Below are 26,910 nucleotides of genomic sequence, written 5' to 3' on the forward strand. Positions count from 1 at the left end.
GTACGTGACGTCATGACGAGCGGACCTGGTCGCGTTAGTCTTTAGATCGGCAGGGGAACTTTCAACAATTTTTCCATAAATTGAACAGGGAAGGCGGTCGGCCGAGAGTTTACTTTATAAAGTTTTAAATATGGATATTTTTCTTACACAAACGCATCGATTCGCTTCAGAAGGTCTTTATTAACACCCCAGAGCCGCGTGGAGCACGTTATTTGACGGACAGATGCACTTTTTATGGACTTCAAAAACAGAGCAACTATTACTGCTATTCTAATGCTTGGATTAGCCTGGACTTTTGTAATATAACTCCGATTGTATTCGTCTGAAAGAAGAATGTCATATATTCCTAGGATGACTTGAGGGTGAGTAAATTATGGGCTTAAATTTTCATTTTTGGGTGAACTATCCCTTTAAGGGCAGTGACGTTAACAGTGTTTTTATTAACAAAAATGGATTCTTCAGAAATAAAGCAAAGTAAACAACAGCGCTCTTCAGCTTGGACCATTTAACATCTACAACAGCTTGTCTGATCTCCCCTCTCCTCAACAAGTTCTGGAGCCTCTCTCCCTGATCTACTGGTTAGAACAGCTGTTACTCACTATCAATTGACCTCCCCACAGTCCAGCTGCGTCTGAAAGCTGAAAAATGCATAAAGAGGAATAAGACAACAAGGCACATTCAGTGTTGGGAGTAATGCGAGTTACGCAATAAGATTGCTTTTTTCAAACTAGCTAAGTAGCACATTACTTTTAAATTTACAACAAAATATCTGAGTTACTATTTTATATACAGTATGTAATGCAGGTTACTTAGTTTTTTACTGACACCTCTCCTGTCCACATGTTGAGAGAAATCAGGAATAAGAAGCAGAGGTGTTGTGCAAATTAACTACTTCACGGCTGATAAAAAAGTATGTTGTGTGTAGTATCAATGTAATCTGGAAGCACTACATCAGCCATGTTGTCATTATTATGTGACCTACCAGCGTCAGATGCGTCGCTTCACTGCCATTCACAAATCCTCTCCCGTGGCCTCATGGGATAGTAAAATGCCCTTCATATGCACACTTCAGAATCTCCCCGGACGAAGTAGGTCATCCGGGAACTGTGAATTTGGACATACTTCTTTTGTCACATACTGTTTTTCTAGGGAACTATGCGATTTCGGATGCAGTCTTTCTTCCTATTCTTCTGCCATCCAGAATGGCAGCACAGCTGAAATGTTTGTTTGAGCTGCGCCCTCTAATATATAGGCATTTACTTCAGACTGCCGCTTATTCATTTCACTTTGGGTGTGAAAGGGCCTTTACATTTGCCAAAAACGTTTTTGCACAGATCAACTTAGATAATTAATGTGGTTCAGATAACAATATTTTGAGCTTCTGTTTATTAAACCAATCTCCTTTGTTATATTAACTTTTTTATTTTATTTCAATGAACTCAAAATGTTAAGGCAACTTAGTTAAACCAATAATAATGTTTTACAGTTATCTTTTTTTATTTTTTGCTATTAAAAAACAAACAAGCAAGCCCAGCCCAAGTGAGAAAAAGTCAAACAAAAGTAATGTAACATTACTTTCCCTAAAAAGTATCTAAGTAACACGATTAGTTACTTTTTAAGGAGTAACAATATTGTAACACATCTCTAACTCTCCAGTGCCAAATACAATGTTCATGTCACATCCTGTCTACTGAGATACCTTACTATGATTTATTTTTTTAAGGCAGCATTAATATATCCTTTGCTGCCAATGATATCCCACAATGCTGTGCATTCCATTCTGTGACAGTTGAGCAAATATGGCATCTGAAAGTTGGTCAGTTTGTGTGTAAATGTAATTTTTTAGTCAAATTTTCCACTTTTGATGGCATATATAGTGATAAATAATTATTGTAGTCATTAAATATTTGCGTAGTTTTAATCAAAGTGTCCTCTATTTTGTTGTAGGTTATTAAACAGTTACACTGACTCAGAAGTCCTTCTGAAATCAGTTTTGTTAGGTTCCTTCGTGTGCAAACACTACCTGCAAAGTCGTAGCCTGCTGCTATGGCCACCAACAACCCCACCCAACATAGGCAACCTGTGTAACATCTAGCTCCGCTCTCCCTATTGGTCATCATTCACCTCACGCTTTTTGCATCACAATCAGCAGGTGAAAGATCCAACTGTTGACTAGTTCAACCCAAAGACAACCCTTTTTCTGTATACCAGGGTTGGGTTGTCAGATCTTGAATGCCTTCTGGGTGGTGTGACGGTTTCATTCTCTAATTCCTTGAATTCCTGTCTAACAAGTTCGTCTTTCTTATTTTAACTGCAAGTCTAGACAGTTGCGTTCTGCCAGTGAACGACGCCTTGTGGTGCCATACCAGAGAGGAATGAAATCGCTGTCATGGACCTTTTCCTGGACTGTTCCCACCTGGTGGAATGACCTGCCTTTCTCAATTTGTGCGGCCGAGTCTGTAGCCATTTTCAAAAAACGTCTAAAGACACATTTTTTCCAGCAACACCTGACCATAGACCGTAAAAAAATATGGACGACGCGACTTCATTGACTTCCGCTGACCATAGTTGAAGCTTTCGTATGCCCGCTCACGGCGCTGACAGCTTGGGACCGAGTCTGCGCAGTAGCGATCTCGGGACCGGAGTTGCGCAGTAGAGAACAGGAAGTAGAGGCGCGATTATCAAGAGCCCGCCCACACTTTCACAGATGCATAACAATTCATTATGTTGGTGTGAAATAAACAGTTATAGAAATGTAGAAATTAAAGCTAAAGCTCCAATCTCCTCCCAAAAATCCCAAAAAAAGTCCGTTAGTGCCTCAGTGACAACTTCACTCGGAGAAGCCGTCAATCTCAGCTGTCAATCATGACGTCATGACGTTTTTATAGCATCACATAACTCACTAAAACTAAACGTATTTAAAAAACGAACACTTGAAATGAAATCATCGTAATAAAAACGGCCTAAAATGACAGAAACCATCTTTAGGAAACAATTATTTGAAGTGTAATTGAATTGTTTAGTGTGTCTCGCGTTCAAATACATGGAGGGGTGGGGTTTAGGAGCTATACTGGGACCAGCCACCGGGGAGCGATCGAGGCTCGGAAGCTTCAGTTTCTGACAGGAGCACTAGTGGCTTGGCACCTGACCAATCAAGAATAGCACTTATCATTCATTGTCTGACTGTCTAATTTATAAAAATAAAAAAAATCTGTTCTGTGCTAGATTAACTGAGACTTGTTACAGCACTTGCATATTGTTGCCCTTGAATGCTCTAGTTGCTTCTATTGCCCTCATTTGTAAGTCACTTTGGATAAAAGCGTCTGCTAAATGACTAAATGTAAATGTAGACATCGTGAAATAATTCGCTTTAAACCAACGTCAAGTAGTAGAGAAATTCAAAATTACCATTCTAAGCACTGCGCTTTTTAGCCTTACAGTAAACTCAGATTGGATATTATGTGTATTGTATATCAGTGGTGTGTCCAAACGTGCTCCTGGAGGGCCACTGTCCTGCAGAGTTGAGCTCCAACTGATGCCTTTATCCAAAAGTGCCATGCTACAGTTTGTGCTAGAATGGGCTAAATGTACACTGTTTGCATTTTGTGTATTTTTTTTGTTTTGTTATATGGGTCATTGACAAATACAATTAAAAATACATACCGTATATATATTCAAAACTGATATATTTGAGTCATGAACAATGTGTTTAAACAAATTTCAGTTGTTAAATTCATTTTTTGACCCTTTGATGTCAGGTGGTACAACCAAATATTATAGTTGTATGTATTTATCCTGTAGTTGTACCACATGACATGGAAAGTGTACCAAACACATAAAATGAGCTGTTTTCACCAGTATTTGAGGGATATCTTTTCACTCTACCACAAGGGTCAATTGGGGTCTTCTGCATTATCATGTTTACTGTTATTACCTTGTCAATTCATCATAAAAGAGCCATGTTTGCAGTTGTGCAACCCTGACATTTGTAACCCAGGACCACAAAACCAGTCATAAGGGTAGATTTTTTGAGAAATGTTATTGTTATATTATGTTATGTTATCTGAACAGCTGAATAAATAATCTTTCCATTGATGTAAGGTTTGTTAGGAGGATAGGACAATATTTGGTCGAGATACAACTATTTGAACATCTGGAATCTGAGTATAATGTATTGTTGGCTATTGCCACAAATATACCCGTGCAACTTATGACTGGTTTTGTGAATGTACAAATTGCAGGACAAAAGTTTTTCAATTACCTCAACAGCTTTAAAACTACTGATATTTATACAATTTTATAAAATAAAATATACAAATAATTAAGTTTTAAAGAAATACACCACCTGACATTTTGGGGGTTTAAGATAAAAAAAAAAAACATAATATGTGTTATTTAAATGTACTAAAAATAAAAATCAAACTAAATAGGTTTTTATAAAATAAAGTGATATATGTCATGAATTTTTAAATGAATTATTCATCGACACAAAAATATGCACATTATGTCATTGACCCCTATATATTTATACAGTTTTGTAAAGATATGTTATAACTGCACTATTGCGGTATAATTCACACATGCAATTTACACGGAGCATTGCTCATGGCCATTCATATACTCACTTGCACATGATACAAATGTAAAAAAAACCAAAACAAAACGATGATGTGTGAGTATTTCATACATGCCGAGTATACTACATCTGCACTGCATACTGAATGTGCATGCAACTTCCACTTTAATACATTTTAATAAAACAAAGTACAATTTAATAACACCAGTTAGCCTTCACTTTGGCTTTTAGACTTTTATTTAAATATGTGCTACACCAGAAAGCTTACTCCCCCAGCTTCTCGAGGTTTCTTCCTCATTCTAACATATAGGGAGTTTTTCCTTAACACAAGGAAAACAGAAGGAAAGGATGCTAATGTATTACAGGAACTAGAAAAATTGTCCACAAGAGCTAAACTAATATATGATGCTGTTAGTTTAACGATGCCAGATGAACGAGGCAGCTGTGGCGTGTAACAGTCACTCCCACTAGCCACTTTGGCGGGATGAATTTTATTGTAGTCTTCTCAAAAGGCATCTGTTATTATCGCGTTGTTCAGAGCAGGCTCTCACTCACTGAAATCTGCACTCTCTCATTATAAAAGCAGAGATGTTCCTGCGATGTACGTATGAGATGCATTCATCATACAGTGGTTGACTGTTTTTTGTTCTATTTCAGCCGTGAAAATAGTACCATAATGCATCTGATGTGACTAGCATAAAGTTGGCTTGACGTTGGACGTTCAATATTCGCAAATTTAGGGACCGTCAAAGTTACATATGACATTGATATACACGTTTATAACTTCAATAGCATTTAAAGAGAAGGACTTATATTCATAAAACCAACTGTAAAGTGTTCGTCTAGGTGCACACCTTTTAGATTTTTGATATTTAATAAAATAAACTGTCAAATCACATGTAAATAGGCTATGGATATGCATTTCGGCTATTGTATGGGGTCACACACAAAATATGCTAGATTTAAATATGTCATAGCTAAAAGAATACTGATGAGAATATTGCTTGAGGGTAAATTATATTTACACTAACACATTTTTTTTTCTTTCAGACAAGCAACTGTTTTCTATGTCTAGATTAACCCTCTGGGGCTCTTCGGTCATTTCTGACCCGAATTTTTTTTAATAAAAAATGTTACAAATCGTAGCTTCATCGGAATGGTCCGAAACTTGGTGACTTTATTGGTACTTGTTATATGAACACCCAAAAAAATTGGGGACAGGATTTGAAAAGTCTAAGTGGTCGTAAAAAAAATAGTCACACTCAGGACCTTCAGGTCAAAAATGACCCCCATAGGAAATATACCTTAAAGTTTTTTTTGTGCATACAATCTACAAATCAGCCAGGATGCAGGAAAAAAGGACTCAACAGTGAAGAGGTGAATCTCTAAAACATCAAGAGTGCAAAACAGACAAAAAAGCTCTCACACACACACACAAAAACACAATTAGCTTTTGGAATGGCACGCGTTCATTTGTGTGTATGCGTGTTTTTGTGTGTATAAGTGTGTGAGTTTTTTTGTCTGTTTTGCACTCTTGATGTTTTAGAGATTCACCCCTTCACTGTTGAGTCCTTTTTTCTGCATCCTGACTGATTTGTAGATTGTATGCACAAAAAAACTAATTTCCCATTCATTTCCTATGGGGGTCATTTTTGACCCGAAGGTCCTGAGTGTGACTATTTTTTTTACGACCACTTAGACTTTTCAAATCCTGTCCCCAATTTTTGGGGTGTTCATATACCAAGTACCAATAAAGTCACCAAGTTTCGGACCATTCCGATGAAGCTACGATTTTTTTTATTTTTTTTATAAAACGCATCCACAAAGATCCACTATAGTGGTAAAAATGTGCTATTGCGTGATAAAAATGCTCAATGTGTCCATCGGATGGCACAGATCTCATTTTAAAAATTGCTTTCACGAGGCCTAGGCTTGACTCTAAAATGAAATACAGCTTTAATAAAAAAATATATATATATATATATACATTTTTTATTATATTCAATGGGAAAGAATGGGTCATAATTATTGCATAAATATTAATTATAAATCATAAAATTATCATTTTTGACCCGAAGGTCCTAAGTGTGACCCATAAATGAAGTACCCCAGAGGGTTAAGCAAGTAAAAGGAATTTTGTTATATTTTTAAAACTATCCACCTAGCTCTTATAAAGAATAGCTTTTATAGTAATATTTCAAGATAAACACGCACTTATCACGGAAGTGTTGTGCAGCAGGGAAGAGAAGATACAGAGCTTCCACAATAGAATAGTTTAATGATACGAGGAACAAATGCAAACAGCATACACAACCTAACATAACATAACAATAACATTAGAACGGACAAGGAGTGCTGGGAGTGGGTTCAATATAAAGGGAGTGCTAATGACAAGGACCAGGTGCAGGGAATCCGGGGAGAGCGCTGAGATAATGAGGAAGTGAGTTCAGGTGTGAGACAGGGAGGATTCTGGGAAATGGAGTCCGGGACAGGCGTGGAGTGTAACAGCACTGCACTGAAGCAACTTTGATTTACTTGATTATCCCTACATACTATTTTAGAAAAATGATGTTAAATTGTTAGCATCAAATTATAAATCAGGCTTTTGGGGAATGTTTATTTGTACATCTCTCTATCATCATTGTATTGCATTGCATTATACACCTATCAGGCACAACATTATGACCACCATCCTAAGATTGTGTTGGTCCCCCTTTTGCTGCCAAAACAGCCCTGACCCATCATGGTATGGACTCCGCTAGACCCCTGAAGGTGTGCTGTGGTATCTGGCACCAAGATGTTAGCAGCAGATCCTTTAAGTCCTGTAAGTTGCCTCCATGGATCGGACTTGTTTGTTCAGCACATCCCACAGGTGCTCGATTGGATTGAGATCTGGGGAATTTGGAGGCCAAGTCAACACCTCAAACTTGTGCTCCTCAAACCATTCCTGAAATATTTTTGCTTTGTGGCAGGGCGCATTATCCTGCTGAAAGAGACCACAGCCACCAGGGAATACGGTTTCCATGAAAGGGTCAAAGTAACATCCACATGGATGGCAGGACCTAAGGTTTGTGTTTACAGGGTTAAGGATTCTAAAATTGTTAATAATTGAGTCTATCTATGGTCATATGCATCCTATCCAATTGGTCAACATTAATTTCACTGAATACTTTGTTACTCTTATTCAGTAATTAAACGTTATTTAAAATTTTCTTTTGTGTTTTAAGTACCGATATGTAGTTTAGGCCACACTATAACCAGTTCTAAGGAAGGGAGAGGGGGGAATATTTTTAAAATTATCTTTACTAGGAGCTGAATTTGGTTTCAGTGCGATGGCTCACTGAGTTTTGCTCCAGGTAGGGCTGACGGCGATGTCTCAGATGTGGAAATGTGCAAAAGTAACCTTGATTTCTCAGAAACTACAGAGCTGGCCCAGATTCAGTCTTACATTGTCTAACACGACATTGCTGATGGTAACAACCTTGTTACAGCAGTGATTGCCAGGCTGTGCTGGTATTTCTTATGTTGTTGTGTCTTGCTGTGAGTCAACCACTGCTTTGTTTACCTTGGACACACAGTATCAATATAAACACAGCCATGATAATTATATGCAAACACTGAAGGCCTGGGAAATAAATCCAGTGTTTTGGTCTGCACCATAATAGATAGATAGATAGATAGATAGATAGATAGATAGATAGATAGATAGATAGATAGATAGATAGATAGATAGATAGATAGATAGATAGATAGATAGATAGATAGATAGATAGATAGATAGATAGATAGATAGATAGACAGACAGACAGACAGACAGACAGACAGACAGACAGACAGACAGACAGACAGACATAGATAGACAGACAGACAGACAGACAGACAGACAGACAGACAGATATAGATAGACAGACAGACAGACAGACAGACAGACAGACAGATATAGATAGACAGACAGACAGATATAGACAGATAGAGACAGACAGACAGATAGATAGATAGATAGATAGACATAGATAGATAGAAGATAGATAGATAGATAGATAGATAGATAGATAGATAGATAGATAGATAGATAGATAGATAGATAGATAGATAGATAGATAGATAGATAGATAGATAGATAGATAGATAGATAGATAGATAGATAGATAGATAGATAGATAGATAGATAGATAGATAGATAGATAGATAGATAGATAGATATGATGGACGGAAAGATAGATAGATAGATATGATGGACGGAAAGATAGATATGATTGACGGATAGATAGATGGACAGACAGAGATAGATAGATAGACAGACAGACAGGCAGAGATAGACAGACAGACATAGACAGACAGACAGACAGACAGACAGACAGACAGACATATAGACAGATAGACAGACATAGATAGACAGACAGATAGATAGACAGACAGACATAGATAGACAGACAGACAGATATAGATAGATAGACAGATAGATAGACAGGCAGACATATAGATAGACAGACAGACAGATAGACAGACAGAGATATATAGATAGATAGAACCCAAATTAAATCGAAACTCTGTGTCAGCAAGATGAGTCAGTGAAAACAGAAGTAAAAGACTCAAACTTTCAGTCTCTGAAGGGAAATGCACAGTACGTTTGTTAAATACAGAGTTATTAATGTACAAAATTATAAATTTTAAAATTAACAAATTAAAATGGCAAATTAACATAAAAAAGAGGGTTTCAAATATTAGAAACTATTTTAAATATCTAAAAACTACCTCAATTGCTCAACTGACTAAATTCACAGTGCAATTCACCCTTGACTCAAGACTGAATGAGGTGATTATATAACAAATATTTTATCCTGACCTTAATCTGTCTACATTTAATGTGAGTACAACAATGCATTACATAGTCAGGGAGCAACATGTTAGTCAAATTTAGGTGGCGTTAACGGGCAAGGAGGATTACATGTGCCTAGACAAGCGATTGTAGGAAAAATAAAGTAGAAACACACAACATAGGGTGAATTCAGGTCATCTCAATGGCAAAAAGTGTCTCAATCACCATGAATTCATCCTAGTTACGGTTTGTCTTTTGCATCCCAGAAGAGCTTGACTCCCCCAGCTGAGTCATTGTTCCTCTCAAGTTTTCTTCCTCATTCTAACATTGTAGGGAGTTTTTCCTTCATACAAGGAAAATAGAAGTATGCTAATGTTTTACAAGAAGTTGAAAAATCGTCTACAAAAGCTAAATAATGCCTGATAACGTAATTTCAAGGATGCCTGATTGCTATGAGATTTGCAAATATTTGCTATCTGTTATTTGCTTTAATCTCAGGTATTCTCAGATAAACCATTAATCAGATTTGTGGCAACAATGAACATAACAAACAATTGCTGGGTTATAAATAAAACTTGTTTAAACCTAAAAAAAACAGTGATCCTGGGTGTATATGACTTTCTTCTTTCAAACGAATGCAATCAAAGATATAATGAATAATGCCCTGGCTCTTCCAAGCTTTATAATGCCAGAGGATGAGATTTTGAAGCCTAAAAAAAGTGCATCCATCCATCATAAAATATATCCACATTGCTCCAGGCTGTTAAAAAAAAATAAAGGCCTTCTGAAGCGAAGTGATGCAATTGTGTTAGAGAAATGTCGCCGGAGAGAAGAGGAGCTTGAGTTTGTTGGCCAGCTCTATTTGTTTGAACCCTGTGAGGCGTCAAAACTTGCATCGTGTCAGGAGTTACTCTTTTGGCGCAAGTCAACTTGTGTAGGTCGTCTGCCGGAAGCTCTAAAAAAATGCTTGATTAAAAACAACCCAAGTTGGGTTGAAAATGGACTAACCCAGCAATTGGGTTGTTTTAAGCCAGAGATTGGGTTGTTTTAAGCAAACATTTAACCCAACCGCTGGGTTAAAACGACACAATTGCTGGGTTAAAACAACCCATTCACTGGGTTAAAACAACCCAATTGCTGGGTTAGTCCATTTTCAACCCAACTTGGGTTGTTTTTAACCCAGCATTTTTTAGAGTGTATTCACTGCCATATATCTACTAATATGTCCTTGATTGCATTCGTTTGAAAGAAGAAAGTCATATACACCTATGTCTCAAGGGTGAGTAAATCATGGGTTAATTTAAATTTTTGGGTGAACTATCCCTTTATTGTTATGGTACCAGAGTCCTTAGGCTTTGCTCTGATACACATCCTGTGAAGTCACTGACTGACTGAACAGTGAGGCAGTAAAGAAACCTACATACATCTAACTACATTCTGATTCCATATAGTCTGTTACGAGGTCATTGTAGGGAGAAATGACTTGTGTTTTTATATGACAAAGCCTTTCTGGTCTGCTGTGATTCAGATGATCCTGCTTTAAACCTGATGAAAACCAGATGAACTTGGCTTTATTTTTATGAGAAATGTTGAAACATTTGTGTTGGTTGGCTGGGCTGGAGCAATTCTAACAAACAACATTTTCCCGTGACCTATAAACATGAAGAAGAAAAAAACAGCAAAGGGCTGTATGACATCTGTGCGAGTCAGATGTGTAAGTAAAACGATTTCAGAACAGCTCACAATCATGGAATTCAGGAAGTCAGGAATGGAAAACCAGTGTATATTTTTCCAGAATACACTCGCACCCTTTACACTTTTCAGAGGTTTATTTGAGGCCTTTTCTGCAAAGCAACACAACACAATAGAGAGCCAGCAAGGATTTATGCTTCAAAACAGAACAAAATGGAAAAAATGCAGGGTTTCATCAACTGTGTGAGTGATAAGTTAAAGCTGACACAAAAAACAACAAGAACAGAAACTGTGCAATTGAGACACACTAGAATTGTGTTCAACCTAAGTGTCTAAACAAGCATAATGAAGCACATTATATTTTATTTATTACATAGAAGTACTCTAAACATTTTTAGACCCTTGAGCATAAATACTGTCAAATCTACAAGTATAATAATTATTCAAGTTGACTGAAAAAACAGAGAAAGTCATCTATGGCCAAAAACTGAATAACACATCTTAAGATGGTCTATTCGAAGGGAATTGTGAGTTCAAGAACAAAATCCACAATCAACAAGTTCTTCTCAAATCCATGTGAAATCAATGAAAGATGAGCATTACAAGTGCCAAGACAAGGGAGGGAAGTACAAAAAAAAGCGGACACTTAATAGACGATCATATTTAAATTAATGCAATTATGTATTAGGCTATTTTATAAGTGGCGGAAGCCATTAAGCATCCATGTCTCTGTATGCCTGAGAAATCAAAACAGAGGAAAGAATGGGATTCTAATGTCGTAAATGAAGCTAGGCCATCAAACTACAATGATGCTTTGAGATCTGCAAATATCATCACTTGTAATCTCGTATTTGCTGGTATCAAAATCTCTATAAAAATTACATTCTAATGATCAGAGCTAATGCTCCTTTATACAAGCTATACCATCAAGGTAATCAACAACTTTAAAAACATTAAAATATTTCCTCAGACATAAACGAGAATACTCAAACTAAACAGCATTCGTAGTAATATTTTGCTTCGGCCTAGAGGATAGAATTTGCACAAAATACTGCAAACTTGTTAAAATTATTTTCTGTTACAAAAATATATTTAACTTCTTCAGCAGGTAAATATATTTAGATCTTGATTGCATACACTTTTCTATGTAACTTTGTGTGTGTGTCATTCCATTTCTGCACCTGCAAATGAAACGTGTGTCTGTGTGTGTTTAGTGAGTAGTCAGTGTCTGTATATCCGTGTCAGAGCCGAACAGCTCTTTGTATAGCGGAGGGAAGAGGGAATGCACCGTGAGAGGGTAAAGCTGCCGAAACCATCGCAGTTTCTCAATGTGCAGCGCACACAGAGACTTCAACAACGGCACTCTTTGATACAGCTGGAATCATACAAAAACACATAATTAGGAGTTAAAATCCATTCCAGACAATATAATTCTTCACTTTCTGCACTGAATCTTCTTTACCTTATGCAGTAGACTCTCCTGGTTGTCTCTGTGCAGGATGTGACTAAGGGCAAGCTCCACATCTCTCCTTACTTTCTGCACTCTTTCTCTGTCTTCCAGACACGGTCGATCTGCTCAAATATGTAGAGAAAGAGCGAGGGATTAAATCTATCCTACTTTGAAGTCATAACTTCTGCAGTTTTACTGTGCTCACCTGCATTGATGAGGACCAGTGCAGTGAACACTGCCATCTGCTGTTCGGTCAGTCTCAGCGCACACAGATTGTGAGCAAAGTCAAATACAGCAGCTATTAGATCGCTACATGCTGAAGAACAAACAGATAGAACAACAGCTTGAACACAACTGTAAACTGTAAAAGGATTGATAATAGATTAAGAAACTGAACAATATCCCTTTGTAAAAGAAATTACTCAATTGTATTGAATGTGCACTTGTAGTGTACTTAAAAAAATCTTAAAAGTATATTTTTAAAAAGCTGTACTTGCATATAAAATAATATTAATTAAATAAAAGGACAAATAAGTGTACTTAAAGGATTAGTTCACTTCCAAATGAAAATTTCCTGATAATTGACTCACCCCCATGTCATCCAAAATGTTCATACCTTTCTTTTTCCTTCAGTCGAAAAGAAAACGTTTTTTGAGGAAAACATTACAGGTTTTTTTTTTTCACATAATGGTTTTCAATGGCAACCAATGGGTTGAAGGTCCAAATCAATGCAGTTTCGAAGGGCTTTAAAGGGCTCTGCATGACCCCAGCCGAGGAATAGGGTCTTATCTAGCGAAACCGTCTTGAAACTTTTAAAGGAAAGTAAACTCAAATGCGCGACTTCTGTGTTGTGCTTCTTCGCAGACGTATGACCCCGACCCAGTGCCGAAAAACTCCATCTCATGTTCTTCCTCCAATTTTAAAATTGTCCGACATCGTTGTTTTACCTTTATTTTTGTAAAGGGCCTTTGATTTAGTCTTTGCATGTTCATTATAACACTTGGTCGGTACTTCCACGAACGTCACGGTCGTGACATTTCCGTCATACGCAGTGAAGATTAATACGACCAAAGTCGCGCATTTGAGGTTAAAAAGTATATGAATGTTTCTTTTTTTTAGAAAATGACCGATGGATCGTGCAGAGCCCTCTAAAGCCCTTTGAAACGGCATTGATTTGGACCTTCAACCATTAGAGTCCATTATGTAAAGAAAAATTCTGGAATGTTTTCCTGAAAAAACTTAATTTCTTTTTTCGACTGAAGAAAGAAAGACATGAACATCTTGGATGAGATGGGGGTGAGTAAATTATCAGGAAATGTTCATTTTGAAGTGAACTAATCCTTTAAACAGAGCATACTTTCATGACACACTTAACTATACTTTAGAAAATGTGCTTTGTGTAATAGTCAAATTAAACGTTTTACTGTGAATTTAAATTTTTAATTACATTTTGTCATGCTTAAAAAAAAAGTACACTTATTTCATGTGATTTACATAAAGTACACTTATTTCATGTGATTTACATACTAAAGCACATTACCTGATTACAATTTTTTACCAATTATTGTAAAGATAATTGTTTCCCTGTATTCTAATCCTGCTTTATTTGTTCCCCAATTTTCAGTTTCCAAGGCTGTGTCCGAAATCGCCCTATACCCTTAAATTTGGCAGTATATGATGGGACAGCCATTTGTAGTGGTCTCCGAAACTATAGTAGACATTATCGAGTGCATTATTCCATCCCATAACGCGCCGTAATAACGAGTGTACAACCGATGTACATTCATAATACCCACAATGCACTGTGAGAGCCACGCACCAAGGGGGTAATCCAGCCATAGACATCCATAATAAAGGCTAGATGTCTCATGCGCGCTGCTGGCCAATGGAGGTCGACGTCCGCACCTGGCGGCCATCTTGTCACAGGCAGCTTGGTCACTCGTAACATTGTTTTCATGGGTGCTTGCACTTTTAAAATAACCATAACTTAATCAATTTTCGACCGATTTTCAAACTGTTTGGTTTGTTATAAACGTCAGAGATGTAGTTATGACACTGGATACTTATGAAAAATTATTCATAATTTGTTCAAGCATCCATAATTATAGCCACGTTAATAGCGTTTGTAAGAAACCAAATTATTTGTAAATCCATCAAGATTTCAGTGAGATAAGAGTATTTGTGTTCATGCAGATCATCAGGTACCACAGAGCCCTGCCTGTGACAAGATGGCCGCCGGTGATGACGTTAGAGACTCCGCCGTAAGACATCTAGCCTTTATTATGGATATCTATGAATCCAGCCTCCGGAAAGCGTACCTACCATAGGGGCAGCCATTGCTAACTAAGCCATCACCTGCTGTTAGCATTCCATTGACTCCCATTAATTTTGGCCTCACTTTGACAGCGAATATCTTTCCATCTGATGCGTTTAAAGACTCCATTTGTCCATTGTTTATTTCTAAACAAACACGACAATGTATAAAATGCTCCATTACCTTGTATCTTACACTATCGCCCCGTAGAAGCCGTTTTTGTAAAAAATAGGCTAACGATTGCGTCATAACCACGCGACTCCGTCGCGCTGTACCGTATAGACCCGAGGAGAAGCTCGTAGGCAATGTTTTACTGTCTATGAGGCGATGGGGGGGGGGGGGGGGGGGGGGCGTGGAGACATAAACGCCGATAGAGATGTCGCAAATCCTGCTTCATTCATCAAAAGTTGCTTCTGCTCACTCTCTCTGTCTCTACAAGATTCGGTGATTCAGATTTCATTTTGCACAACTACTAGAAGACTTACAACTGTCAGACAGGTTGTCACGTCACATCTACGTCGTCAAGCTCAGTCTGAGGCTGCGCAGTACGCTCAGCCATCAGGAAGTGAGTGCTTCTAACTGACTTCAATTCTCTCCGTTGAAGTCTATGGGGTCGCTCTGTCCATTTCTTTTACTGTCTATGTCACGCACTGAATGAATTCCGTCATCTAGCCAGAAGATGGCGCCCGCACCCATTTTTCAAACCACTGATCCAATGTGGGTACAGAGTAATATCATGAATATAGGTATAAATTCCTTTTTAATTGATTATTAAATTGTTTAATTAAACTTTATACATGCTAGTTTCCATGGCAGAGTTCACTCATTTTCATTCACTACTTCAAGTAAACTATATTAGAAGAGGAATGTCAGGAAGAGTGAATGAGGGTACAGGGGGAACACAGCTTTGTTTGTTGCTATGGTTACTGATCTCTTTGTGCACCTGTTTCTTGTTCAGTTTGTTTCCCTCTTTGTATTTAAGGGGTCGTTTACACAACATCATTTTGAACTAAATATGCATGTTGGCTGTTCATGTACACGACAACGGCGTTTTGAGGGCCTGAAAATGCAAACTTTTAAAAACGGGATTCAAAGGGCAAGTTTTTGAAAACTATACTGTTATGATCTCCATGTAAACTACACCAATTTGTGAAAACATTGATGTCATGCACAAGTATATTACATGTTCAATCTATAGGTGCATAGTTTTTAGACATCGCCAACTACTGGCCTGGCAAAAAAGTACAATGTTTTTAGTCGTTTTCATGGATCCGTGTGAACAGGGATCGTTTTGACAACATTGTCGTCTGTACATGAGGTACATCACCTGTACAAAGGAAAAACGTTTCCGTTTTTAGTACATCGTTGTCGTGTAAACGTACCCTAAGCCCTCTGTTTAATTCTCCTCACTTTCCGGTATTGTCTTTACTTTATTGAAGCTGTTACATTGATTCTCGCCTGCTGAATAGCCTTCTTTGTTTTTGTTTTATGAATAAGAGTAAATCTGCTGCAATTGTGAACCTCTACTCCTCCTTCCTTTGCTGGATCATGAAAATTACATTTAAAGTTAATATTTTAATTTAAATTGACTAAATTGCAACTTCATCATTATTAGAAATGTGTAATTTCAAATATTTCTAAATACATGACTTATTCGTTTTAATAGAAATTACATTAAAGTATGTTTTATCCATCCATCCATCCATCCATTCTCCAAACCGCTTTATCCTCTGTAAGGTCGCGGAAGTATATTTTAGCTTACCATAAATCTTTGTCAGTACATTTGGTGGTATCATATACATAATCACATATCAAAGACAACAGAATTATGAAATGAGTTATAAAGATTAACTTAAGTCCTACTTAATTGGGTCAAAAATAGCATTCTAAAGTTAAGCTAGTTGCATTTAATATAAATGTAAACTATATATATAATTTAAACAAAATTTTCATTTACTTGCAATTAACATGCAAACAAATTTCCAAAAACATTACATTCAGTTCACACTTAAGTATTGTTTTTAAATGTATGCTTAATTGTACTTCTTTTAGGGATTAGAAAAATATAATTTAATACAGATTTGCAAAAACATGCTGTCTAAACATGGTCTAACACTGGAAGAGATCGCCCTAAACAAAAATATTCCTTTAACTCACCGAGAGATTTGAAAAGTTCTGTTCCTGCAAATTTGCCGTCAAAAAATACTGTGTTGTTTTCTGTGTTAAACATCCGACTCATCCGGACCAGAACCACTTCCATGGAACCTAATAAGAAAAGAGAGAAAGGCATTTGCATTTATTCATTTAGCAGATGTTTTTATCCAAAACGACTTACAACTGAGGAATACAGGAAGCAATCCGTCAAGAAGAGGTGAGAAATCACAAAAAGTGCCTGAAATACTAAGTTTTGGACATTACCCAGAGCAGCACAGGCTAGAATAGGGAGGAAATAGGAACATACAATGTTTAAAAAAAACAACAACCTCATCTTAAATTAAGTGCTTGCGGAAGAGATGAGTTTTCAGCTGTCTTTTTAATGTTGTCAGTGATTCTGCATTCCGGATGGAGGTGGGAAGATCATTCCACCAGCAAGGAACGGTCAATGAAAATGTTCTGAAACGGGATTTCATGCCTCTCTGTGATGGTACCACAAGCCGTCGCTCCTTAGCTGAGCGAAGACTTCTGAGCTTGTGGTGGATCTGTAAGCTAGCGTCAACGCCTTGAACTGGATGTGAGCAGAGAGCAGAGACATGAAGAGAGGTGTGACATGGGCCCTTTTGGGCTCGTTGAAGACAAGACGTGCCGCTTCGTTCTGGATCATTGAAGCGTTTTGATCGCACACGATGGCAGTCCAGCCAGAAGTGCATTGCAGTAGTCAAGCCTAGAAATGACCAGGACCTAGACGAGGAGCTGTGTTGCATGCTCTGTTAGGAATGGTCTGATCTTTCTGATGTTGTGCAGCGGAAACCTGCATGACCGAGCTGTCTTTGAAATGTGGTCTTTGAAGGACTGCTGATCATCAAAGGTTACTCCAAGATTTCTGACCGACCTTGAAGGGGAAATCAAGGATGAACCTAGCTGGATGGTGAAGTCGTGTTGTAGAGTCGGATTGGCAGGGAAGACAAGAAGCTCAGTCTTAGCCAGGTTGAGCTGCAGGTGATGTTCTTTCATCAAGTCCGCCAGACAGCTCAAGATTCGTGAAGCTACTGTGGGATCATCTGGTTGAAATGAAAGGTAGAGCTGTGTGTCAGCATAGCAGTGGCCATAGCCATATGCCTCTATGATGGGCCCCAGTGGTGTAGTGTAAATGGAGAAGAGGAGAGGTCCAAGCACTGAGCCCTGAGGAACCCCCAGGCACACACAGAATTGCAGAAAGGAGAGAGCAAAATGCACAGAATTATAGAACAAGGAAAGAGAATGGAAGAGAAGGAGACAAAGCCACAAATGTGAGAGATGAAAACAGGACAGAGAGATGAGAATTTAGCTGTTGTAAACCTTAACAGCCTTAATCGATTAACTAGTATGTTTTACGGACAGATATATCTCACCACTCTTGAGGAGAGCAATTTGATCATTCTGACAAAGCTGACGGAATCCTGGGATACGTTTAGCAAATTCCACCACAAACTGAACGGCATCAGTCAACCGCACCGCACAGTGCTGCCACATCTCATCCACCGACTATAGAGACAGAGGACAGAGAAAGAGAACATAAGAAGGGAGGGAAATCCGAGACAGACAGATGTTTCGAGTATATATTCTGAATCTCCATACACTACAAGTCAAAAGTTTGACCGATGTTTTTGAATGAAGTTTTTAATTTTTCACTCAGGGGTAAAAAGAAGATTGAAAATGGCTAACATCCCAATGCCAACACTGTTGGTATTAGTATTTAAATATGTGATACATGCTATCCTCTTAATAAACACACAACCAAATGGCAGAAATTTGCAGGAATTACAGGCCATCGCCACATCATAGAGATGTGGATATGCTTGCACCAGCTCTGTAATTCGGCACACCAGTGTATTCATGTTTTTACTCTTGTCTGATCTGGACAGACTGAGTGAAGAACTGAAATGAAAAACATTTCAAAGCCCCAGAGCATACCCACCTATTACATAATCGTCATGGACCAATAGCAGTTCAAAAGTGTTTAACAGCAACTGTCTAAGTTTAATAGACAGTTTACGAGTTTCGAAACAAACTCAAAACACTTTGTTAGATCAGATTTAGTTTGAAATGGCATCCCATTCATTCTTCGGTTTAGCTTGAAGTATATTATTTTTCACAGTTGTGAAATTATTACTCTCAATTGTAACTTTTTTCTTGTAATTGTGACTTTATTTCTTGTTTTTGTGAGTTTATATTTTCAACTGACATTTTATTTCTGGTAATTTAAATAATTTTTCATTTTTTCTTCTATCCTAGATCAAAAAGAGCTGGGGTAGCTGGGGTTAAGAGTTGCAACTCTATTTTAAATTAGTACAAAGATATTTTATTATAACTTCTGGAGAGAAATAGCACTGACACCGGACCTTTGAGGCCAATTCAAACTGCGCTGACAGACGTCAACCAGTGTGGACAATCGCCACATTTTAGTACGTCACTTCTCAGACATTCCCTGAGCCGACAAACAGATTCAACGTGTTCAATGGGTGAAAACAAGCTCTGGTCAACGCCAACAGACACCAACCGGGGTAACACAAACCAGACAAAGTGTCTGTTGGTTGGCATCTGTTGGTGCAGTGTGAATTGCCATTTAGCGTACATGTACAAAAACGGATGTATACTTTGGGATTTGCTGTTGTGCTAGTTATAGAAGAGTAAAGGACATGTACTTTGCTCTGGTAAGCATGGATCTCCTCCCTGCTGAAAACCTTCCATCTGAGAGCCTGCAGTTCCTCTGGTCGATACTGAGTCGTCTCTCTGTGAGAACGTACGATACTTACAGAGAGCTCCTCTGTTAAAAATCACACAAAGAGAGACACGTTCATCTGAATGCATGACAGTCAGACACTACATAGTTTAACTCCTAACCCACTTTATTCCAACATATAGCACACGACATTTTAAAAATGTGCTAAACTGCTTGTGGTTCTCACCTATGTGCAGAGAGGTTGGATAGGGAAAGAACGAGCTCTCAGGGTCAAAAGGACGAAACCCCATTTCACTGCCGTTCATGTTCAGAATAGCCTCTGGTGTAGATCTTGTAGAGTCAATTCCTGAAAGACAGAAAGAGCAAATAGTAAATCACAATATCTTATGAGATTCATCTACTAGATAAAAAGTAGGTCATAATTTATATTAGGTAGCTTTAACTTCTGTGTACTAACATTAAATACATAAAAGACTATGTACTGTGTATCTACATCTTACTCTGGAAAATTCACACATTTACTCTTAGTGAGTTTGAGGTATGGTTGCGTTTAGAAATTAAGGTTAAGGCCCGGGTCTACTTCATTTTCCATGTTCCGTTATGTTGCCTTTCAAATTTTTTTGAACATTTACAAAACATTTACAATTGTTTAGCCTGAACGTAGATCGCGATCGCTAACTAGTTGACTGAGTGTTTGGTGCTTACTGGCGATCAATATGGATTATAGAAGACTTTTTTGGTCATTGGTCTTTTTACATTTTTTGGAGCATGTATTCTGCTTATCAACTGGATATAATCTCCCGGAGAATCTGCGACTTGTATACTCAAGAGATTTTTTGCTGCAGCTGCAATATCACCCTCATCAGGCTACTGTTACGGAGAGGTTTCCAGAGGAAATAACACGCAAGAGGCCATCTACCCCAAGGGATTCTTCTCAAAACAAGAAGGTAACGAGAAGGGGGAAGAAAAAGGGAGGAATAAGAGCTAGACTTAAGCGGGAGAAATGTAAACATCGACCGCTCCCCTCAGTCATCGTGGCCAATGTCCGTTCTCTCCGTAACAAAATTGATGAATTGCAAGCTAACGTGAACCACATGCATCAATATAGGACTGCTTCTATTTTAGCATTCACTGAAACATGGCTGAATAAGAACGATGATGATGATACTTTATATATTGATGGCTTCGGGTCTCCCCTAAGACTTGACCGGGACAATAAGCTTACAGGCAAACAACACGGAGGTGGTGTTTGTTTATATGTAAATGCAAAATGGTGTTCAACGATTGTCATAAGGGAGAAGTTGTGCACCTCTGACATTGAACTTTTGGCCGTGTCGTTGCGCCCTTTTTATCTGCCCAGGGAATTCCCACAGCTTTTTTTTATTGTGGTTTATATTCATCCGAGAGCAAATGCGACCGTAGCCACAGATCATATTAAGAACGCCATAGACAGACTGGAATTAATATCTCCAGATTCTCCTAAATTCATTCTGGGCGACTTTAATCACTGTTTTGTAGAAAAATCAGTGAAAGGTTTTCAGCAGTATGTCACGTGTGCTACTCGCTTGGGGAAAACATTGGACAAATGCTATGGCTCAATCACAGGTGCATATAGATCTATCGCTCTCCCACCACTCGGTTCTGCTGATCACTATACTGTACTGCTTGCACCAGCATATTTACCGGTTATAAGGAGGACAAAGAAGGTTATAAAGGTTGTTAAACAATGGACTAACGACAGCATTGATATGCTACAGGGATGTTTTGAAACAACTGACTGGAATACGCTCATAGCGCCATCTATCGATATTAATGAGCAAGTAGATACAGTAACATCGTATATCTCCTTCTGTGTGGACAACATCATTCCTACAAAAAATATTACCATCTTTCCTAACAACAAGCCCTGGGTGACTAAAGAACTCAAAAACATTTTAAACAAGAAAAAGAGAGTTTTCTACACCGGCTCTGAGTATGAAAAAAAGGAGGTTAATAGAGAGGTTAAGCGTGCTATTAAACATGCCAAACTGAAATATAAGGAAAAGATTGAGCGAACATTCACTCAGGGGAACCTTCATACAGCTTGGAAGGGTCTTAAGAACATGGCAGCAGTTAATATCGCTCCCACTGCTCGCAAGCACATTCAGGTTGCAGGTAGCAGTTCAACGACTCTTCCAAATGACCTTAATTCTTTTTACACCAGATTCGAGACTGATAATAGCACTCAAGTAGAAACAATAATTTCTACCTTAAAACCTGGTGACTGTGCTCTCACCATCAGTACAGAGGAGGTTGTGCGAGCCCTCAAGAAGACCAAAGTTAAATCTGCGCCGGGTCCGGATACTGTCTGTGGCCAAACCTTAAAACACTGTGCGGAGCAGTTAGCGAGTGTGTTTCAGACACTGTTTCAGAACTCCCTGGCCTGTGGTGTTGTCCCTCAGTTGTGGAAACATTCCACGGTCATTCCAATACCAAAAAAGAGTTCCATCAACGTCTTAAATGACCTGAGGCCCATTGCTCTCACCTCTCTTGTGATGAAAGCAATGGAGAGGATTATTAAAAACTACATCACTAAAGTAACTGAGTTGCAGTTGGACCCACTTCAGTTTGCCTATCGCACAGGCAGAGGGGTGGATGATGCAAAAGTGTTTATCACAGATATTGTCCATAAGCATCTTGAGTCTCCTAATACCACAGCTAGATTTTTGTTCGCTGATTTTTCTTCGGCATTCAATATGCTACAGCCACATATTCTTGCTGAGAAGCTCATCAGTCGTTTCCATCTGGAGGACCAGCTGATCATCTGGATAATTGACTTTCTGACAAATAGTCCTCAGAGAGTGCTGGTCAACAACACCTTTTCTGACCTCCTTTTTACTTCAACCGGCTCTCCACAGGGCTGTGTCCTTTCTCCGCTGCTCTTCATTCTGTATACTGACGATTGTAGGTCCACCCAATCGAATTGTAGTCTAATTAAGTTCGCTGATGATACCGTCTTATTGTCTCTGCTATCAGACTCTCAACAGCATCACGGCCCAGCTCTTCAGGAATTTGTGGAGTGGTGTGACAATTCGTGTTTGGAACTCAACGTAAATAAAACTAAAGAGATGGTGGTAACCTTTTCCAACAAGCAGAGGCAGTTGGCTTTGGCAGTCACCACTGTGATTCACGGAAAGCCCATAGAGATCGTCGAAGAGTACAAGTACCTGGGCACAATTTTTGATAATATGCTGAAATTCACCTCTAACACAGAACAGATATTGAGAAAATGCCATCAGCGGCAGTATCTTTTAAGAAAGCTCAATTCGTTTGGAGTTAGTAAGAGCATTCTTACTATGTTCTACTACTCCTACATCGAAAGTGTCATTACTTTTTCTATCGTCTGCTGGTTTCACTCCATCAGCCTTCAAAACAGAAATCGCTTGGAGCGCACGGTAAAAGTCTGTTCAAAAATGATCGGACTTCCTATTAGGACACTTTCTATTATAAGTGACCAGCAAACACTGAGGTTGTCCTGCAGGATTCTACAAGATCCGTCACATGTCCTTTTTTCTGTTTTTGAGTGGCTGCCCTCTGGGCGACGTCTTCGTTGTCCGGGCTGTAGGACACAAAGGAGGAGGGCAACCTTTGTTCCAAAATCGGTGCAGCTTTTAAATTTACAGCCGTCTTTAAGCACCATCAAGTTCACCATGCAGTGATTTTTTAATTGCATATATATACATATATATTAACGTATTTATTCCTTTGTATATGTTTGGACTTGTTTTAATATATTTGCACTTGTGCACAGTGTTATATGTCTATTGTATGACTATTTTATGATAGTGACTGTGTGTTACTCTACGTGGCCTTGTTAATTGCCCCCTTGGGGATGAATAAAGTATTGAAATGAAAAAAAAAATGAAAATGAAAAAGTATACTCCTTTGGCCCAGTGAACTTTGTTTTCAAGCACTCAAATCACTTACACAAGCACTGTTGTATGCGCACCGCCCACGTACCTTCCTGATGACAAAAATTATGTCACACAGTCCGTTGCGGAACGCAGACGGCCGAAGTATATTTTGGGCTTTAGGGTTAGGATTAGTGGAAAAGGCCACTTCACACTGCACCGAGCAACTCTGACCAATGGGAATAGACACTTTGTTTGGTTTTGTCATTGTATTACCCCTGTTGATGTCTGTTGCCATTTGTCGGCTCAGGGAATGTCTAAGATACTGCAATCTGGTGATTGTCGGCGTTGGTCGGCGTCTGTCAGTGCAGTGTTAATTGGCCTTTAGAGTTAGATTTTGGGGAAAGGGTTTGGGTTATAGTTAAGTTAACAGTGTAAATGCAAGCACTTTAAATGTAATTGCAATACAACTACATGTACATATTTAAGTATATTGTATTAAATGTTTAACCCTTAAACGCGTACTTCGGATCTTTTGTGACCCGTCATTCCCTACGCTCCTCTTCATTCACTTTTTAAAATTAGACATCAACCTTCTTAGTATTCCTCAATCCATTCATTATAAACAATATAACAAGAAAAAAATTATACAATTATAAAAGAATGCCTGTTTCCCCCCCTAAAAAATGCATAGGGTCGCTAACGACCCGAGGTGTGTAACAATGGAAGTATATTTTTTCTGCACAACAATAATTGAATCTTTGATGACTGAATAAGTGTAATTCACCTTTATTCCACAAGGTGGCAATGTCTGATACACAATGATGAAGTGACGTTTCACTCATAGTTACTGCAGGCAGAAAACAAAAGAATAGGAATTATCATCAGCAAAATTGAAATGGCTCAGTGATTTACTGCAGAGCCAGTACCGTACACATTTAAATATTACTGTCACTGTCACTTTATGGTGAATCTGATGAAGAAGCTGTCAGCGATCAAAATATAGATTTTGAAGAGGTTAAAAATGATAGTTTTGAGAATATGTTTGAGATGGCGAATATGAGCCAGATGCTGAATGTTCTGGGGAATGAGCTCTGACGAGGACAGTGATGATGGTCAAAAACATCTGCTCATAACTGAACCCTTCCAAGCTCCAAAAGGTAACAAAATATGCTTTATTTTATTCTTCTGTAATTTTTACTCTATTATCAGGAGAATTTTATATGATTGCGAAAGGGAGAGATCCATCCGTGTTAGATACAGATCTGGGGCCAGTTGCACAAACTAAGCCATTATGTTAAGACAGTGTTTTAAGATCTAGTATGAGCCACTAGCAGTTAGGCAAGTGGCATTCAGTCTTACTTTTCGTATCAAATTAGGTCAGTCTATGTTTTTATGTAACTGATTTTAAAAAAATTATGAACAGTCTTAAAGAAAAAAATGTATGTCTAACTTGTAAGACTAGTCTTAACGGTTTATGCAACCGGCCCCTGGGCTGTAAAGACCCAAATATGTAATAATGATTGGCGAAACATTCATGCATTTAAGGGTTAAGTACATAGAAGTTAAGGCCAACTAATAAAAAGTGTAAGCAAAAAGTAATTCCATCAGTGTTGAGTACAATTATTTGTGAGAATTTCTCACCTCTACCAGCTGACAAGCTGTGGCTCTCACCTCTCCTGTGGGAGCCTCTGTAGGCCAGACTCTGAGCCTGGGCCTCGCCTATGCGCTCCAGGTATGGATGTACCTCTGGTGGGCAGCCTGGCAGTTCGGGCTCTACAGAATAAGGGTAGGCTTGAGGTAGAGACGGGGTGAGATGTGATGACTGTTCTCTGGGCTCTTTGCCGGATCGATAGGCTGGGAGAGACTGAGGCTCTTGGACTGAGTTGGCCTGAAGACGTTGCTGTTGTCTATGTCTCTCGACTTCTGCAAACAGCGAATCTCTCTGACGCTTCGACATTCGGCCAAACTTCACCGCTGAGGGAGCAAAGTTGCAAAAAATGTAATGAGTTAAATATTGCTTTTATACACAAACTGAGTATAAAATTGTATCTCTATATCATTCCAATAAATCATCATTCATCCATCCTTTCTGACCATCGCGGCTCATCCCCTGAGCGACACATTTCTTGAGGCGGCAGCTCTGGCAGCGGTTACGGCTAGCGCGGTCAATGGGGCAGTTGCTCTGCCTGGAGCACGAGTACTGCACGCTGGAGGACTGACTTCTGCGGAAGAAGCCCTGTAAAGGCAGAGAGAGAAAGCGAGAGGTGGGTGAGGTGAGGAACAATTAAGGGGAATGTGCAAAAAAAGCAGGGCATACTGTTTGTAATGATTAGTAAAGTAATTTTCTTTTTCTTACCTTGCAGCCCTCACAAGTGATAACTCCATAATGAACCCCTGAAGACTTATCGCCACATATCTTACATGGGATCACCTCAATCTGAGCTAAAGACACAAGCAAAAACAATAACAACACTGAGATTAAAGCGGGTTGACCTGTCACAGTTGATTTAAATAATTCCTAATGCTATTCATCAGATTAGAATCCTAGCCAGCAGGTGGCAGTACAGCCCTCTAAAAAATCAGTTCAAAAGTGGGAAAACATTTTAATTTAAAAAAATTTAAAAAGAAATTAATACTTCTTTTCAGCAAGGATGCATTAAATTGATCAACAGTGACAGTAAAGACATTTATAATGTTGCAATATATTTATATTTCAAATGCATGCTGTTCTTTTTATTAATTTAAGATTCCTAAAAAATGTATTAACTGTTTTCAACATTGATAATAAAAAATGTTACTTGAGCACCAAATCAGCACATTAGAATGATTTCAGAAGGATTATGCGACACTGAAGACTCAATTTTGCAATCACAGGAATAAATTACATTTTACAGTATATTAAAATAAAAAGTTATTAAATTGTAATAATATTTGACAATATTATTAATATATTAATATATAATTTTTTTACTGTATTTTTGATCAAATAAATGCTGCCTTGGTGAACATAACAGACTTATGTGACACACACACACGTTGGGTTTTCATGTTTTATGGGAGCATTCCATAGACATAATGATTTTATACTATACAGACTGTATATTCAATCCTCTCACTCTAAACCTACCCATCACATAAAAATTTCTGCTTTCTTACATTTTCAAAAAAACATCACTTAATATGATTTATAAGCTGTTTTCCTCATGGGGACCAAAGAATGTACCCACAAGGACAAGAATTTTGGATATTGCCACCGCATAACAGAGTTTACCAGGACCACACACACA

General features: G+C 38.3%; 1 protein-coding gene across 8 annotated transcripts in view; it reads right to left on the minus strand.

Annotated features, from left to right (window-relative positions):
• Positions 1 to 10,939: 10,939 nt before the first annotated feature.
• Positions 10,940 to 26,910, minus strand: part of rorc (RAR-related orphan receptor C) — an 89,699-nt gene continuing 73,728 nt past the window's right edge. For 2 of the 8 annotated variants that reach the window (XM_079837504.1, XM_079837508.1), the window contains 11 exons: positions 25,980 to 26,065; positions 25,718 to 25,859; positions 25,295 to 25,597; positions 24,408 to 24,470; positions 19,957 to 20,076; positions 19,693 to 19,814; positions 18,400 to 18,532; positions 17,009 to 17,116; positions 12,743 to 12,853; positions 12,550 to 12,659; positions 11,159 to 12,462 (listed from right to left, as the gene is read on the minus strand). In XM_079837504.1, coding sequence (XP_079693630.1) covers positions 12,298 to 12,462; positions 12,550 to 12,659; positions 12,743 to 12,853; positions 17,009 to 17,116; positions 18,400 to 18,532; positions 19,693 to 19,814; positions 19,957 to 20,076; positions 24,408 to 24,470; positions 25,295 to 25,597; positions 25,718 to 25,859; positions 25,980 to 26,065 — 1,463 coding nt within the window. In that variant the 3' untranslated portion in view covers positions 11,159 to 12,297. Of the gene's footprint in view, positions 12,463 to 12,549; positions 12,660 to 12,742; positions 12,854 to 17,008; positions 17,117 to 18,399; positions 18,533 to 19,692; positions 19,815 to 19,956; positions 20,077 to 24,407; positions 24,471 to 25,264; positions 25,598 to 25,717; positions 25,860 to 25,979; positions 26,066 to 26,910 lie in introns of all 8 variants that reach the window. The other 6 variants (XM_079837505.1, XM_079837509.1, XM_079837507.1 and 3 more) reach the window with 4 other exon arrangements.

This window comes from Gobio gobio (genome assembly GCF_949357685.1).
Source record: "Gobio gobio genome assembly, chromosome: 15".
Taxonomy (NCBI): Eukaryota; Metazoa; Chordata; class Actinopteri; order Cypriniformes; family Gobionidae; genus Gobio; species Gobio gobio.